The following is a 15657-nucleotide window of genomic DNA, read 5'->3' as shown; positions in this document are numbered from 1 at the left end:
CACTAGAAGGAAGGTCTAAAATGCTAGCCTAAAGGCCCTCGCCAGAGACTTTTCCTCCTTTGACCAGTTCTCTTGGGCCAGATGGTCCTTACAATGTGCTCTCCACCCAACCAAGCTGGCATCTGTAGTTAGCACAAACCTGTTGGGGGTTCTAGGTCTATTCCTTTTATGAGATTGATAGGATCCAACTATCAGTCTAGATTCTCCTCTGCTGCCTAGGGGGACCAATAGACAATTGTCTTAGTTCTGGGAAGCTGGCAACCAATGAGCTAGCAGGGACTGTTGCAATAGATGTATATGTGCCCTGACCCAGGGGATTACATCTATAGCAGCTATCATTAATCCCAGCAATTGGAGCTAGTCTAATACCCTAGGTGAATCTAGGAGGGTAACACATCCTTACCTGCTCTTTTATTTTGGTGGCCTTCTTGCGTGGCAGGATCCCCCAACCTTCCCTCGTGTCAAAGAGGACTCCTAAGAACTCTAATAACTGAGAGGGTACCAAACTGCTCTTCGCATAATTTACTATCCAGTCCAGCATTTCTAGAAGCCTGCTGGATCTCATGTGGCTTTTGATCTGATGAGCCAAATTGTCCAAATAGGGATGAACCATGTAGGGAGTCCTTGAGGCCACTGCAAGCCTGAAGGGAGGGCCAGAAAAAGTGATGGCCTAAAACACAAAAACCAAGGTCTAATGGAAACGTGGAGATAGGCTTCTTCCAGGTCAAATGAAGACAGACATTCTCCTTTTCTTATTGCTGTTATGACCAGATTGTCTCCATTCTAAAATATCGTACTCTCAGGCACCTGTTGACCCCTTTTAAATCTAGGATGGGCTGAAAGATACCATCATTTTTTGGAACAACAAAATAAATAGAAAAAGCCCCTCGGTCCCCTTTCTTAGGACAGACATTTTGATAAATGAGAAAAATTGTTAGAAAAAAACTAAATGGAGCAGCTACAAAGGTAAAAAGTGTGCAAGAGACGTGGTCATTGTTAAAAAAATAACATCCTAGAAGCACAGTCCATATGTATTCCACACATTAAGAAAGGTGGAAAGAAGGCAAAACGATTACCGGTATGTTAAAAGGGGAGGTGAAAGAAGATAGTTTAGCCAAAGATCTTCATTCAAAAATTGTAAGAAGGATCCAACAGAAGAAAATAGGATAATGCATAAGCGTCGGCAAGTTAAATGCAAGAAACTGATAAGACAGGCTAAGAGAGAAATTGAAAAGAAGTTGGCCGTAGAGGTAAAAACTCATAGTAAAAACATTTTAAAATATATCCGAAGCAGAAAGCCTGTTAGGGAGTTAGTTGGACCGTTAGATGATCGAAGGGTTAAAGGGGCACTTAGAGAAGATAAGGCCATCGCAGAAAGATTAAATGATTTCTTTGATTCGGTGTTTACTGAAGAGGATGTTGGGGAGGTACCTGTACTGGAGAAGGTTTTCATGGGTAATGATTCAGATGGACTGAACCAAATCACAGTGAACCTAGAAGATGTAGTAGGCCTGATTGACAAACTGAAGAGTAGTAAATCACCTGGACTGGATTGGTTTACACCCCAAAGTTCTGAAGGAACTCAAAAATGAAATTTCAGACCCATTAGTAAAAATTTGCAAACCTATCATTAAAATCATCCATTGGACCTGAAGACCGGAGGATAGCTAATGTAGCCCTAATATTTAAAAAGGGCTCCAGGGGCGATCCAGGAAACTACAGACCGGTTAGCCTGACTTCAGTGCCAGGAAAAATAGTGGAAACTGTTGTAAAAATCAAAATAACAGAACATATAGAAAGACATGGTTTAATGGAACAAAGTCAGCATGGCTTCACCCAAGGCAAGTCTTGCCTCACAAATCTGCTTCACTTTTTTGAAGGAGTTAATAAACATATGGATAAAGGTGAACAGGTAGATGTAGTGTACTTGGATTTTCAGAAGGCGTTTGACAAAGTTCCTCATGAGAGGCTTCTAGGAAAAGTAAAAAGTCATAGGTGGTGATGTCCTTTCATGGATTACAAACTGGCTAAAAGACAGGAAACAGAGTAGGATTAAATGTGCTAAAGGTGCTACCACCCAATTTTCTCAGTGAAGGGGAGTGGGCAGTGGAGTGCCTCAGGGATCTGTATTGGGACCCTTACTTTTCAATATATTTATAAATGATCTGGAAAGAAATACGACAAGTGAGGTAATCAAATTTGCAGATGATACAAAACTGTTCAGAGTAGTTAAATCACAAGCAGATTGTAATAAATTGCAGGAAGATCTTGTGAGACTGGAAAATTGGGCATCGAAATGGCAGATGAAATTTAATGTGGATAAGTGATTGAGAGCCTGTTTGTGAGATAGAACATGTGTGTGATTGAGAGAGACTGGTCAGAGAGATGATGTGTAGATGATGCAGACAGGTTTGCAGGGCTATTGGATGCAGCAGCATGTTTAAAAAAAAAAAAAGAGCCAAACAAGCCTCAGCAATGCTCAGAGGCCACAGAAGCTGCTGCTGCTCTTGCAGAGCTAAGAAGGTGTCCAGCGAAGTGGGCTCTTTTTATCCGGCCTATGATGGTGGCCCAAACCCAACCTCCCTTTAAGGCCCTAGTGGGAACCTGCCTTAAGCTGGGGAAGGGCTATAGGTGGGAGAGAGTTGGGTTCTACATCTTAAACAGATTCCAAAGGACAGACTGGCTAAACCTACTGTGGCATCGGCCATCCCTACCCAAGCAATACTGAGATATGAATGTGTGGAGAGAACCCCATGTCACATCCTTGCAGATCCCCTCCATGGGAACTGCTCGCAAGTGGGCCACCGATGCTGCCACGACTGACAGAATGAGCCTTGACATAATCCCCAAGATGCAATCTCCACTGGGCATGACAGAAGGAGATGCAATCTGCTAGCCAACTGGATATGGGTTTAGGGATTGTAAACATTCATATAGATATTGAGTGATATAGAATTGGTGCTGCTGGAGGAGAAAGTGATATCATCTATCCTAATGGCGGTGGAAAATCGGAGCTCCAATATCCGATTTTTCTTATCCCTCCTGTAGCGGGGCAATCAGCCCGACCTGAGCGATTAAACATGGTGACTTACTTTGGCCTGGCTTAGAGATGTCGGCTAGGCAGAAAATTGTGGAACTCAGTTTTTGCTCGATCCACTACCGTAGCGGCAAAAAAATCTGGAGGCCTAATGGAGGAGGAAGCAGGGGAGAGGGCACCATGGAGACGCAGCATTTGCTGAGCTCATCATAGCAGGAAGCAGCAGCTATGCCGATCAACCTGACCTTGTCTTTAAAGCATGAACTGCAGTCGATCGCAGCTGAGCTATGATGCGAACATGCCAAGCTTGGGGAGCGATGGAGGCTGTAAAACACTGGCTGGGTGAGCAGGAGACTGAACAGGAAAACATGCAGCTAGAGCTTAAAAATGAACGCTGATGCAGGATTACACCAAGAGTGGCTGGAAAATCTAGAAAACAGGTCCCAGAGGGGGAACCTGTGGTTCAGGGGAGTCCCTGAGAGTGAGCTATATAAGGACTGCGATAAAATAGTGCAAGATATTTGTTCCCTGATTCTGAGTTCCCCAAATGGCGAGGAAGTGGAGCTAAAAATTCTTTTGGACAGGGCACATAGATCATTAGTAAGACCTAGAGGGAATGCCCCTAGAGATATAGTGTTCTGTTTCCATGACTACGAAATTGAAGAAAAGGTCATGCTAGAAGCAAGGAAGCTCATGGATCTGCAGTAGCATGGGTTTACGGTGGAAGTTTTCCAAAAACTTTCCCTGGTTACAATCAGGAAGCAGCGTGATTTCAGATATGCTCTCCTACGTTCTGGTAACCATCGATACAAGTGGCTGTTCCCATTTGGTTTACAGTTTACAATGAATGGCATCACATCTCAGGTTAAATCCATGGAGGAGTCGTTCAAAATTCTTCAGGCTTCAGGTCTGAAGAAGTCCTCAGGTGGTTCTGAGAGGATGGCCACAATAGCGTCTTCTCAGGAGAGCTCCTTGTGCTGGCAGCGAGTGCCCTCAAGTGGGAATCACCTACAAAGACATTTCAGGAGGTTCCTCCTCGTCTAGAGGTACAGCTCCCGGAGAGGCTTTTTGTTCCAATTGGTCATGGCTCTCGAGGAAAGGATCAGCTTCTTCAATAAAAGGGACAGATATTTCTCTAAGTTGAACTTTAATGATTACCTTATGCCAAGTTAATTAAAGCTTCTGAGATTGTTTTTGAAAATGTTCTTTCGCTGAGTTACGCTATTAGTATCTGATTTCCGACAGATTCTTTTTGGGGAGGATGCATGTCGTGCTGTGAGTATAGGTGAGGAGAAAGGTTCACGGTCTTACGGGCTATTGGTTTGTGATATGTGACACTATTCCTTCAGGTGGGAGTAGGCGTGTTTTGGGAGAGGAAGGGGAGGGGGACACATATGGAAGGTTTTGAGGGACATTTCTCTTAAGACAGAAACACCCGTAGGGTGGAATCCTTGGTTTTAAGATTCTTCGGTATCAATGGAGGAGGTGTGGTTTGGCTGAGATTGGGTTTTTGAGTGGGTGGCTTTTCTGGAGCCTTTGTTTGGTGGTCTCAACATGGGGGAGTTAAAGTTAATGTCATGGAATGTTAAAGGGTTGAATACTTATACTAAACGGAAGCGTCTATTGCAGGATGCTATTCACAAGCAGGTTGATGTACTGCTCTGTCAAGAGACACATTTAAGGAGAAAATATGAGAGGTTGCTTGCCTCTCGGTACTTTCTTTACAGTTCTTTGTGGCTGCTATGGTGGCCAATGTTGTGGGGTAGAAATTCTTTTTCCTAAAAATGTGCTTGTTGATGTGATCTCTGTTTTAAGAGACTTTGTGGGTAGGTTCATCATAGTTAAATTTAGCATGTGTAAAGATTTGTACACGCTGGTAAATGTTCATGAACCGAATGTGGGACAGGGGCAATTTCTGGAAGGGCTCTCTATGACTTTGCAATAGTGGGTGGAAGGTTACCTTGTTATTGGGGGGGGGGGGGGGGGGGGTGGGGATTTTAATTTCACCAGATATCCTTTTCTAGATTTGAGTGGTAGGGGTGGGGGCATTCGAGGGTTAATAGAAAAGTTCTGAAATTGCTCATGGCAGAGTGGAATTTGGTGGACGTGTGGCATCTCTTTCATCCCTCGGAACAGGATTATACTTTCTTTTCAAAGGTACACAAGTTTATTCTAGGCTTGATTTCTTTTTGATTGATAAAGCGTCATTCTGCAAACCAAAAGAGAATTTTACGCTAAAAAATTCATCTTGTCCAGTACAATGCCAAGGCTCTCTTTGCTACTATTTCCAACCTCACCCGGTCCACCCCAACACCTCCACAAGAATTCACATATCTAAGAAACGGTGCAACGAATTAGCACATTTCTTTCAAAATAAAATTTCCTCACTCACCGCACAATTCCCTCTAAACACTGACAATAACACACTTCCTCTCACAAAAGTTTCAGCATCACTCTCAACTTTTGAACCCTCCTCCTCCCTTGAAATTGAAAACACCTTTAAAAAGATGAGACCCTCCTCCCATCCGGCTGAAACTATACCCACCAAACTCCTTCTATCTATTCCTAAAACTGTTGCTAAATCTCTTTCAGATATATTTAACCTGTCCTTGGAACAAGGCTCGGTCCCCCTCTTACTAAAACAAGCTGTGGTTAAACCCATTCTCAAGAAACCCAGTCTTGATCCTGCTACCCTTTCTAATTTCAGACCCATCTCCAATCTCCCTTTCCTTGCCAAAATCCTGGAAAAGCTAGTCAATTCACGCCTATCTGACTATCTCAATCAAAACAATATCCTTCCATACACTCAATATGGTTTCCGGAAACACCTTAATACTGAAACCCTACTCCTCTCCCTTACCGACACTTTAATCAAAGGAATGGACAATGGACTTCCTACCTGCTTGCTATCAGGTCGATACAGTAAAGTGTGCTCCGTCGGAGCGCACTGTCAGCCTGCTCTGGACGCGTGTTTTCCCTTACCCCTTATTCAGTAAGGGGAGGAAAACACGCGGCCCACCCGCGGCACCTAATAGCGCCCTCAACATGCAAATGCATGTTGATGGCCCTATTAGGTATGCGCGCGCGATTCAGTAAGTAAAATGTGCAGCCAAGCCGCACATTTTACTCTAAGAAATTAGCGCCGACCTTTGGGTCGGCGCTAATTTCTTCCGGCGCCAGGAAAGTGCACAGAAAAGCAGTAAAAACTGCTTTTCTGTGTACCCTCCGACTTAATATCATAGCGATATTAAGTCGGAGGTACCCAAAAGTAAAAAAAAGTTAAAAAAAAAAAAAAAAAAAAAAATTTGAATTCGGCCCGCGGCTGTCGGGCCGAAAACCAGATGCTCAATTTTGCCGGCGTCCGGTTTCCGAGCCCGTGGCTGTCAGCGGGCTCGAGAACCGACGCCGGCAAAATTGAGCGTCGGCTGTCAAACCCGCTGACAGCCGCCGCTCCTGACAAAAAGGAGGCGCTAGGGACGCGCTAGTGTCCCTAGCGCCTCCTTTTCCCCGTTTTTCCCGCGTCACCTCATTTAAATACTGAATCGCCCGCACCGGCGAGGGGCCGGTGCGCGCGCCGGGAGAGCGGGCGTTCGTCCGCTCTCCTGCGGTCTTACAGTATCGACCTGTAAGTTGGACATCTCCGCAGCCTTCGATACTGTTAATCATAACATCCTCATCAACATTCTCATCAACATAGGAATCTCTGGAACTGCTCTCTCCTGGATAAAATCCTATCTACAAAATCGTCACTACACTGTCACCATTGACAACAACGACTCCGACCCAATCAGCCTTGACCGGGGGGTCCCCCAAGGTTCCTCCCTCTCGTCCACCTTATTTAACATCTAAATGCTCCCTCTCACCAACCTCCTTTCTAATCTTGGTATCACACACTTCATCTATGCCGATGATGTGCAGATTCTTTTCGCTTTCACTGATTCTCTTCAAACTGCCCTCTAAAACTGGGAATCATGCCTCACCTCTATCAATCAGCTACTCACCAATATGCATCTAGCTCTCAACCATCAAAAAACTGAGCTTCTTATCTCCAACAAACGCCCTTCACCTTCAATACCCCTATCTTACTCATCAACTACCTTCCCCCCCTACTCTTGTAGCCTGGGTGTCCTCAACAACCAGCTCTCCTTTAAACCCTTTATTAAGTCCATCCACAGTGACTGCTACTTCAAGCTTCAAACAATTAAAAAACTCAGACCTCTGCTATACTTCATGGACTTTCGTACAGTACTGCAGTCTATTATCTTTTCGAAAATAGACTACTGTAACGCTCTTCTTCTTGGCCTCCCAGCTACCTATCTTAAACCATTACAGCTTTTACAAAATGCCTCAGCACGCATTCTCACGAACTCAAAAAAAAGAGACCACATTACACCAACTCTTATCGAACTACACTGGCTTCCAATACAATCACGTATCTCATAAAACCCTAACCCTAATTCACAAAAGTATTACAAAGGATAATTCCCACTGGATCAACCCTCCTTTCCAGCTTCACACTTCTACAAGACCAATCCGATCCACCCTACAGGGTTCACTCCGCAATCCCTCAATCAAATCAACTAAGCACATCTCCACCACAAACCAAGCATTCTCCCTGGCTGGCCCTACCCTTTGGAATTCCATGCCTCCTGACTTACTTACTGAAACCTCAACCTCCAAATTAAAAAAAAACAAACAAAAAAAAAAAAACCAAACTAAAAACCTGGCTATTCCTACAGGCCTTCCCATCCCTTTCCAGCCATCCCGGCAACTAACTGCTAAGCATTAGTTAATATTTTTATTGTATAACACCAATGTATAATGTTTAATGCTCAATTATGTTGTATCTTCCCCCTATCCTTCAGTTCCTTTCCCCCTCTTTTCAACCTAAATTTTTGTATCTAGTACTTTGTACGCACTTTTCTCCCAGCACCCATCTCAAAATGTTTTTCTCCTAGTACCTTCCTCACCTACACCCTACTAATGTTCATGCACCTATTTACTCTTTTATACGTTCTTATGTTATCCTTGTTCATTGTAAAGGCTATGCCTAAATGACAGCTATTCTGTCTTAGTGCTATGTGAACCGATACGATGTGCAAACGGTTGTCAGTATACAAAAAATTCTAAATAAATAAAATAAGAAGGTACGGGGCATGGTGATTGAGACCATAAGGCAGACAGATCATGTGGCTATCTGGCTGGTTTTCAAGGGACTGGGGAGGCAGTCAGGGGAAAGATTTTGGAGACTCAATGAAATTCTCCTGGATGACTGATTTTTGTGAAAGTTTGTGTAGGAAAATGGGACAATATTTAGAGGATAATGAAACTGGTGAAGTATCCGCTGGTACCATTTGGGACTGTTTTAAAGCCGTTGCTAGAGGTAAATTGATAGCTAGAGCCTTGAATCTGAAGAAGACTAAAGAGAGGAAGAAAGTGGAACTTTTGGTGAGGATGGGTAAACTGGAAATCTGTTTAAGCCTACTGTGGCTGAGTGAAAACCACTGGTTAGTCTTTTTAACTTTTATTATATACTGTTTTTTGTGAGTGATTTTGTTGTTTTGTCTTGTGCTCTTTTCTAGATTATTGCATCTCCCCTGAGGCAGGCATAGCAAGTGCTGAAACATTATCAATGTCAGGAAATTTGGGTCGTATCTGAGCACTTCAGTAGCGTGGAGAGTTAAGAGAGTGATTTTGTGAGTCTAAGCAAATGAACAAGAAGAGCTAAAAGATTTGAATCTAACAGATAAATTTTAAAATATTTAACACAAATAGGTGTTTTTCCTTTAAATAAAGGTTTTTTAAGGGTTAGTATAAAGTGGAAAAATACATGAGGTAAATCTTTTGCTCAAATACATGATACTGATTGCAGCCCATTGTGGGCAAGAGCCTGTGGATTATGGCTTTTGAGCATTGTTAGTTCTGATACTTTTCCTCTTTTAAGTCATTTGCATAGTGAATTAGGGTCCCTTTAATTCTTTTGATTTCCTTTGTAAACTGGAAATCAGACATAAGAAAGATGTGGATCCCCAGATTGGTCTACTTTTGGATAAGTTGTGGGCAGAGGTGTGGAATCTAGCAGTAGAAGAGATTATTTTTCAGTTAGATAAGGCTAAACAAAAGTTTTTTTGAAGGCAGGAATAAAGCAGGTAGATCTTTGGCCAGGAGGCTTAAAACCAGGGCAGTTCAAAATCAAATTCTTAAAATTAAAGATAAATCTGGTGCTATGCTGTCCGACAATGATGGCATTAGTCCTAGGTTTATCCAGTTTTCTCAGGAGTTATACTCCAAACGCGGGGATACTTCTCAGGTCGATAAAGATGCTTATTTGGAGGGAATCTCTTTGCCAAGATTGATCATTTGCAGCAGGACCGCCTTTAAGAAATTTCTGACTTCGAGGTCTCCCAGGTTATTAAAGAATTGAAACTTGGGAAAGCCCCAGGCATAGATGGTTTTTCAGCTGGATTTTATAAACCACTGAGTTCTATGGTGATGTGTCCCCTGACGGTGGCTTTTAACCCCTTACAAGGGGATGGCAGAATAGCGAGTGATGTCAACCAGGTCAGCATTACCATATTAGAAAAGTTGGGTAGGGATGCCACTTTATGTGGTTTATATAGGACCATCTCACTCCTGACTCTGAACCTAAAAATTCTGGCTAAAATTATTTCTAATCAATTAAGTAATATAGCGGGTAACTGGATCCATCCAGATCAAACGGGTTTGTGCCAGGTAGGTTGGTGGCAGACCACCCATCTCACGTTATTAATTTGATTTGGTGGGCACAAGAATCTAAGCTCCCTTTTGCTCTACTTACAGTTGGTGCCAAAAAGGCTTTTGATTTAGTTCATTGAGAGTATTTGTTTTCTGTTTTGGACAAATTAGGGTTGGGTGACAATTTCTCATGTTGGATTAGGAAACTTTATAGTAATCCAAGTGCTTGACGGGGGTTATTTGACGACCTTTTCGAAAGGTTGGGGTACGAGACAGGGGTGCCTCTTTCTCCACTTCTCTTTGCACTGTATTTGGAACCTTTGGCAGCTTATATTCGTGAATCCAGGGCGATTCAATGTGTTAGGGTGGGGGATCAGGAATATAAGCTCTCAATGTTTGCTGATGACATTCTTTTTACAGTTGCTTATCCTAAGAGTTCCCTGACACCTTTAGTAAATTAATTAGCCAGATTCAATAAGGTCTCAGGATATAAGCTAAATGCAGATAAGTCTGAATTTTTTAATATTACTCTCCCAGAGGTGCAACTTGTGGAGATAAAAAGGTTTCCTTTTAAAATTGTCCCTTCTGAACTGAAATATCTAGGTGTGAAGGTGGGATCCAATCTTATCGACCTGTTCAGACGGAATTATGATAGAGTCTGGAAGAAGATTGTAGGTGATCTACAAACCTGGGAATGAAGTCAGTTATCCTGGTTGAGGAAGATTTTGACTATTAAGATGAATGTCTTGCCCAGGCTCAGTTATCTCTTTCAGACCCTGCCTATTGAGGTTCCTACAGATTGTATTAAGGTTTGGCAGAGTAAACTTATGTGCTTTATTTGGAGGCAATGACCTCCCAGAGTCAGCAGTAAGGTACTATTTTTATCCAAAGACATAGGGAGGTTAGGTGTCCCTTGTTTCCTTTGGTATTATAGTGCTTCGCAGTTGTGTGCTGTTTTTGATTGGCATAAGGAGGGGATGGGGAAACGATAGGTAGTGCTGGGGATGGACTTTATCCAGGAAGTCCCTCCTGCATCTTTAGTTTGGCTACCCCGTAAAGCTAGGGTTTTGCCCCGTTCTGTTTCACCATCTATTGTCCTCACCCATAGGGTGTGGGACAGCTGGAAGGGTAGTTTGGTAGAGATAGAGATTATTTCTACAGTTCACCAATATTTTTCAGTTCTACTTTCATACCGGGGAATTCCAAGATTGTGGCAAGATGCTGGGAGGAAAGAGGATGTTATAGGTTGGAGCACATTTGGCATGGTGGGAAGTTGAGGGAATTTTTGGTTATGGTGAGCAATTATGGCCTGTCCTCTTCCGATTGTTATTTCTATATGCAAGTATGTCATTTCCTTTCACAAAAGGAGGTTAAGGCAGCTTTAAGCCAGGGTAAGACTCTCTTTGAAGGTTTTTGTGATAAGGCCGGGGTTCTCAAGAAGGGTATTTCTAGAATCTATAATTGTTTAAATGGGGAGTTGAAGTTTATTCCCTCACATATTGCTGGCTAGGCAAGGGATCTACAATGTTCTTTGAGTGTAAGAAAACAGGCACTGTGTTTTTCTTTTACAAAACCAAGTTCCATTTCCGCTTTGATTATTGAACAAAGTTATAAGATGCTTTATTGTTGGTACTTTATCCCAGCTAAGTTGCATATGTTATCTCCTAATATGGGTAATTTGACTGGAAGGGGTGCGGTTCATCTGGTACCTTCTTACACATGTGGTGGGATTGCCCCAAAATTGCCATCTTTTGGGATTTGGTGATATAACTGATGTCTGAAATAGTGGGAGAGCGTATCCCAGAGGATCCTTTGTTCTTCCTTTTAAATGTACCATTCAAAGATTCTGTTAATCCTCTGTTATTGTCCCATCAAATATTAGCTGCCAGAGGGGAAATTGCATACTTCTGGAAACAAAAGGTCATGCCACCTCTACAGAGAGTGGCAAAGGTGTATTATTTCAGTAAACTTACAGCTGTTCGGAATAAACAATTGGGGAAATTTGAAAAAATTTGGCATACTAAGTCCTAAGTGGTTTAGTAAGCTCTGGGTTGTACTTAGCTCGAAAAACCCCTGAGATTCTATTAATAAGGGTGGGGCAGGGGGGAGGGAGGTCTTGGAGCTTATTACTGGATGCGATTGTTATATTGTTAAGTTTTAAGAATCGCAACTTACTTCACAAGCTTTTGGGGGTGGTTTTGGTTGGGTTTAAAGTGGGGATTGGATGTGCATCTCATTCAGTAGTGTTAGTAGTCTGATGTGAAGCTTGAAAATGTTAGTCTGTTACTTGAAGTTATTGTTACAAATGTATTTTGTACATTGGGTACAGCTGTAATTTGTGACATTACAATGTATTTCTTTACTGTCAAATCCTAATAAAATTTAAATTTAAAAAAAAGTAGAATTAGTGTTGCTGGATTTTAGCACTCAACATTGCTGCTTGGAAAGTTCTCCTTCAAAAGTCATCCAGGTATCAGTTGTCCTTACCAGACAGGGTATTTGAGTGCAGCCCTGACTTCTTAGACTTCATGGCTGATTCTCAACTACAGAAGCATGAGGTAGTTGAATTGTTCCATAGTACAGGGATTTCCTCATCCTGAACTTCAAATCAGTTTTCCTGGTCATTGCTGATTCAGAGAAGGGAAATTCCCATGCCTTGTCCATTACCACATCAACTACTGCGTGGGAGGGTAAGGCTGTGGGCTCAGCTGGGATTTCAAATATCATCAAGATACCCAATACAGTCAATCTGGTACCTTCTTAATTTAAATTTTCAAAACCGTGCCCACTTTTTCAATCAACTTGGAGGACGACAAGTCTTCCGGGGGTGAAAATGGTTCAAGTGGTTCCTCAGGTGGGTCTGACGGAATTCCTGTAGAGGAACCTGGTGAAGTTGGCAGGGAGTCCCCGGGCTCAGAAGTTGACTGGGGGGGGGGGAATAATGCAGTTGGGGGTTCCCCACTTCATTTTGCGAACTGTGATTATCCTGTGCAGGGAACAGGGAGCCTCTCTCTTTAGAAGAATCTTCAGACAGGGCACCAGGTGGCCGGTGACAGTGCTGGTCACTCTCCAGGGATGTGAATAAGTTGCTTAGAATTGCGGAGATCTGCGACATTGCTTGTGAAGCTCTTCCCTTGGACAGTGGGTGCAACTCCCTTATGCCTCTTGCCCTCTTTGGACTTGGCCACTCTGAAATGTGGAGGCACTGTGGCTAATAGAATCAAGGAATTGGGCCCTCTATCACGCTCTGTCAAAGTGTGGTCCCTATGCTGTAGCCTGTGTCTCTTTGTTAGGAGCTCTTGTAACTGAGGCAAGTTCATCTTCCTCTTTGAGACTGAAGACATGTCCGAATAAAGCCTTTGAGATGATCCTGAAGAATTCAACGAGTGATGGTCATTTGAGAGTGGTTCAACATCAGAAAACCCCAGCTCCAAGAGCTCCTCTGGCAAGAACACAACCTGAGCTCATTCCGCATCTTGTGGGAAGCCTGCTCCTGGGAAGGCCTGTGCTTATGCATGGTCTTCTTTCTCTCCTACTGAGGGCTCAACGCCCTGCTGGTATGCATCATGTGCACTGTAGATAGACGCTTCACGGTGGGTTCTTGCATTGTTTTCTTTTTAGGAAGCACCTGAGTCACTGTGATCGATGATTGCGAGCCAGGCTTTAATGCGCCGCAGAGAGAAGTGCACGCATCCCTACATCGTGCAAGGTCTTCCTCAACGCATGCATTGACTCATCCTTGTGTCGTGCTTGCTTTGCTTCAACGTGTGTGTCGGCCTGCGAGGTTCGATGCTGATGGCCACTGGCGACACTGTCCTCAGCCTGGGTTTTAGCAGTCCATCCCCCAAAGCCTGGGGCCTTTTTGGAGTGTGGGACAGCTTGAGCATTGTGGCAACATGCACCACTTGGCCCTGTTTCTTTTTACCCCTAGATGAGCTCAAGGAGGCGGCCCTTCTGGCTTGCTCAGCTTGGTGTGTTTTGCAATGACAAGCGTTCTGACACCAGGGCATACGAACTTGCCCCTTCCTCCTTTAACTTGGCTATGGGCCCTAAGCAACATCCTCCTACAGTCTCTGCAGGTGGACTGGTTGTGTTCTGAGACCAGGCAGAGGTGATAGACATAACCTTCCCGCATTGACAGCACTTAAAACTCAGAGGTTTTGGTGCCATGATAACACTTAAAAGGGCTGTTTTGTGGATTCACTTGAGCAGAATGCTGAGGAGAATGAGAGAGAAAAACAACTTTGCATGCAGCTAGCAGTGCGGAAACAAGACTAAGGAGAGTCCGTATCACACGGGAAGAACCGCACAGGCACACAGAGACAAAGCTCTGCTCTTTGAGAGAAGCTCCGCCCGAGGACATCCCAGACAGCATGGCTAAGTCAGCCTGCTTATTGAAAGGAAAGTTGTGATCTAGGGAATGCATTAATACTCTAAATATCTGGTAGATAAATAGAGAATTCCCGAAGTGACCAACTCAAGTTACTTACAAATTAAAATCGGAGTAGTCTCTGCCTAAATCTAAGAAATTAATTTCTCAAATGTTACTTCAGAGAAGTCTGCTATCATTTAATACTGTAAAACTTCCCTTGTTTTAGGGTTTTGGCAAACACAGCTATTTCAGATAGTTTGTATTGAGAAGTTGACCTATATTTTGATAGGGAACCTGCATAAATATGATTCAGTGTGAAGCAAATTTTTGGAGATTTTCCCCTCCATGGAAGGATGCAATGCCACAGATTCTCTCATCTCACTATTTCAATACTATTCTAGATTCTCTTGAGACTTTTATTATATTAAGTGTGTTACTATATCTAGCTCAGATGTCATGTCTGCTATACTTTATCTGCTGCTTTTCCATACATTCCCCTGGTTATCTGTGTTGTTACTCACTTATTTACAAGTGGCTGTCTGGAATATATATATATATTTTTTTTAAGTTCACAATAATCAGCCACAGTATACAGTTTTGTAATTGATATTTTTAAGTTGTAGCTTGGCAGAACCCAAAGCAATAACAGTAACTTAGAAATGGTCTTTTACCACTGTGTGAACAAGATCATTTTTCTCTGCAGCATCCTCCTAATTTTTGCTTGTATTAAAATTTGCTGCCTGGGCATGAGTGCTGCTCAAGTAGTATTCAGTCTTTTGGTGGAAGCTGTAGGGAAAAGAAAATACTGTTTATCTTCTGAATAAGTTTAAATAAAAATATTTCTGGACTCTCTTACTGAGAGATCTGGTAGAAGCCCAATGACAAGGAGCAGAATGTAGTAACCAATGCACAACACAGAGGTCCAGAGATGTCTAGATATCTTCACTGCCCTGGGAAACAGAGTTCACACCTGTTACAGCAGTGGCTGATGTCCAGTACTGCTTTTCTGAAAAGGAGCTCTTTCAAGGCCACTATATTTTTATACCGTGTAAAAATGAAAGTGGTACAGGAGAAGGAATTCTGCAAGATGGGCCAAGATGGCTGTTTGGATTAATGCCTGGCACGACTGCAGGTCTGATACTAGTTTTCATCCTGTGGGAAGCATGATTGTAGTTATGAATGAGGATAAGAACGGTTAAAAGGTACAAGACATAAAAAAATAGACCTTGGGGCAAAGAAAACAAAAGTTCCCCTCTATACTTGGGTTATCCATGCTATGAAAAAGATAAATACACTTTCTAAACTCAGAGGGAAATTTCTCACTGACTTCTCGATCCAAGAGTTTCTTGATAAATAAATAGTGGGCTGCAGACTAAAAGCGATTTTGCCTAAGAAACATTAGACAAATAGATGCATTGCATTCACCAAAGATCAAGGCAATGTCCCCGTTGTGACCACCATCTCTTTTATTAGAGAAAAAGTCAAACTCGGAGATTAATTTTTCAGATGAATGGTTATATAGTGCAAACCATGA

At 42.8% G+C, this 15657-nt stretch overlaps 1 protein-coding gene across 5 annotated transcripts in view; it reads right to left on the bottom strand.

The window, feature by feature from the left end:
• Positions 1 to 15657, bottom strand: part of CNOT6L (CCR4-NOT transcription complex subunit 6 like) — a 219184-nt gene that overhangs the window by 101568 nt on the left and 101959 nt on the right. Inside the window, exon 2 of one of the 5 annotated variants that reach the window (XM_029600471.1) lies at positions 14795 to 14909. The exons of the other annotated variants lie outside the window; for them this stretch is intronic. Coding sequence (XP_029456331.1) covers positions 14795 to 14871 — 77 coding nt within the window. The 5' untranslated portion in view covers positions 14872 to 14909. The remainder of the gene's footprint in view (positions 1 to 14794; positions 14910 to 15657) is intronic. 5 annotated transcript variants of the gene reach the window in all.

This window comes from Rhinatrema bivittatum, chromosome 1 (assembly GCF_901001135.1).
Source record: "Rhinatrema bivittatum chromosome 1, aRhiBiv1.1, whole genome shotgun sequence".
Classification (NCBI taxonomy): Eukaryota; Metazoa; Chordata; class Amphibia; order Gymnophiona; family Rhinatrematidae; genus Rhinatrema; species Rhinatrema bivittatum.
This window is presented reverse-complemented; position numbering and strand designations above follow the sequence as displayed.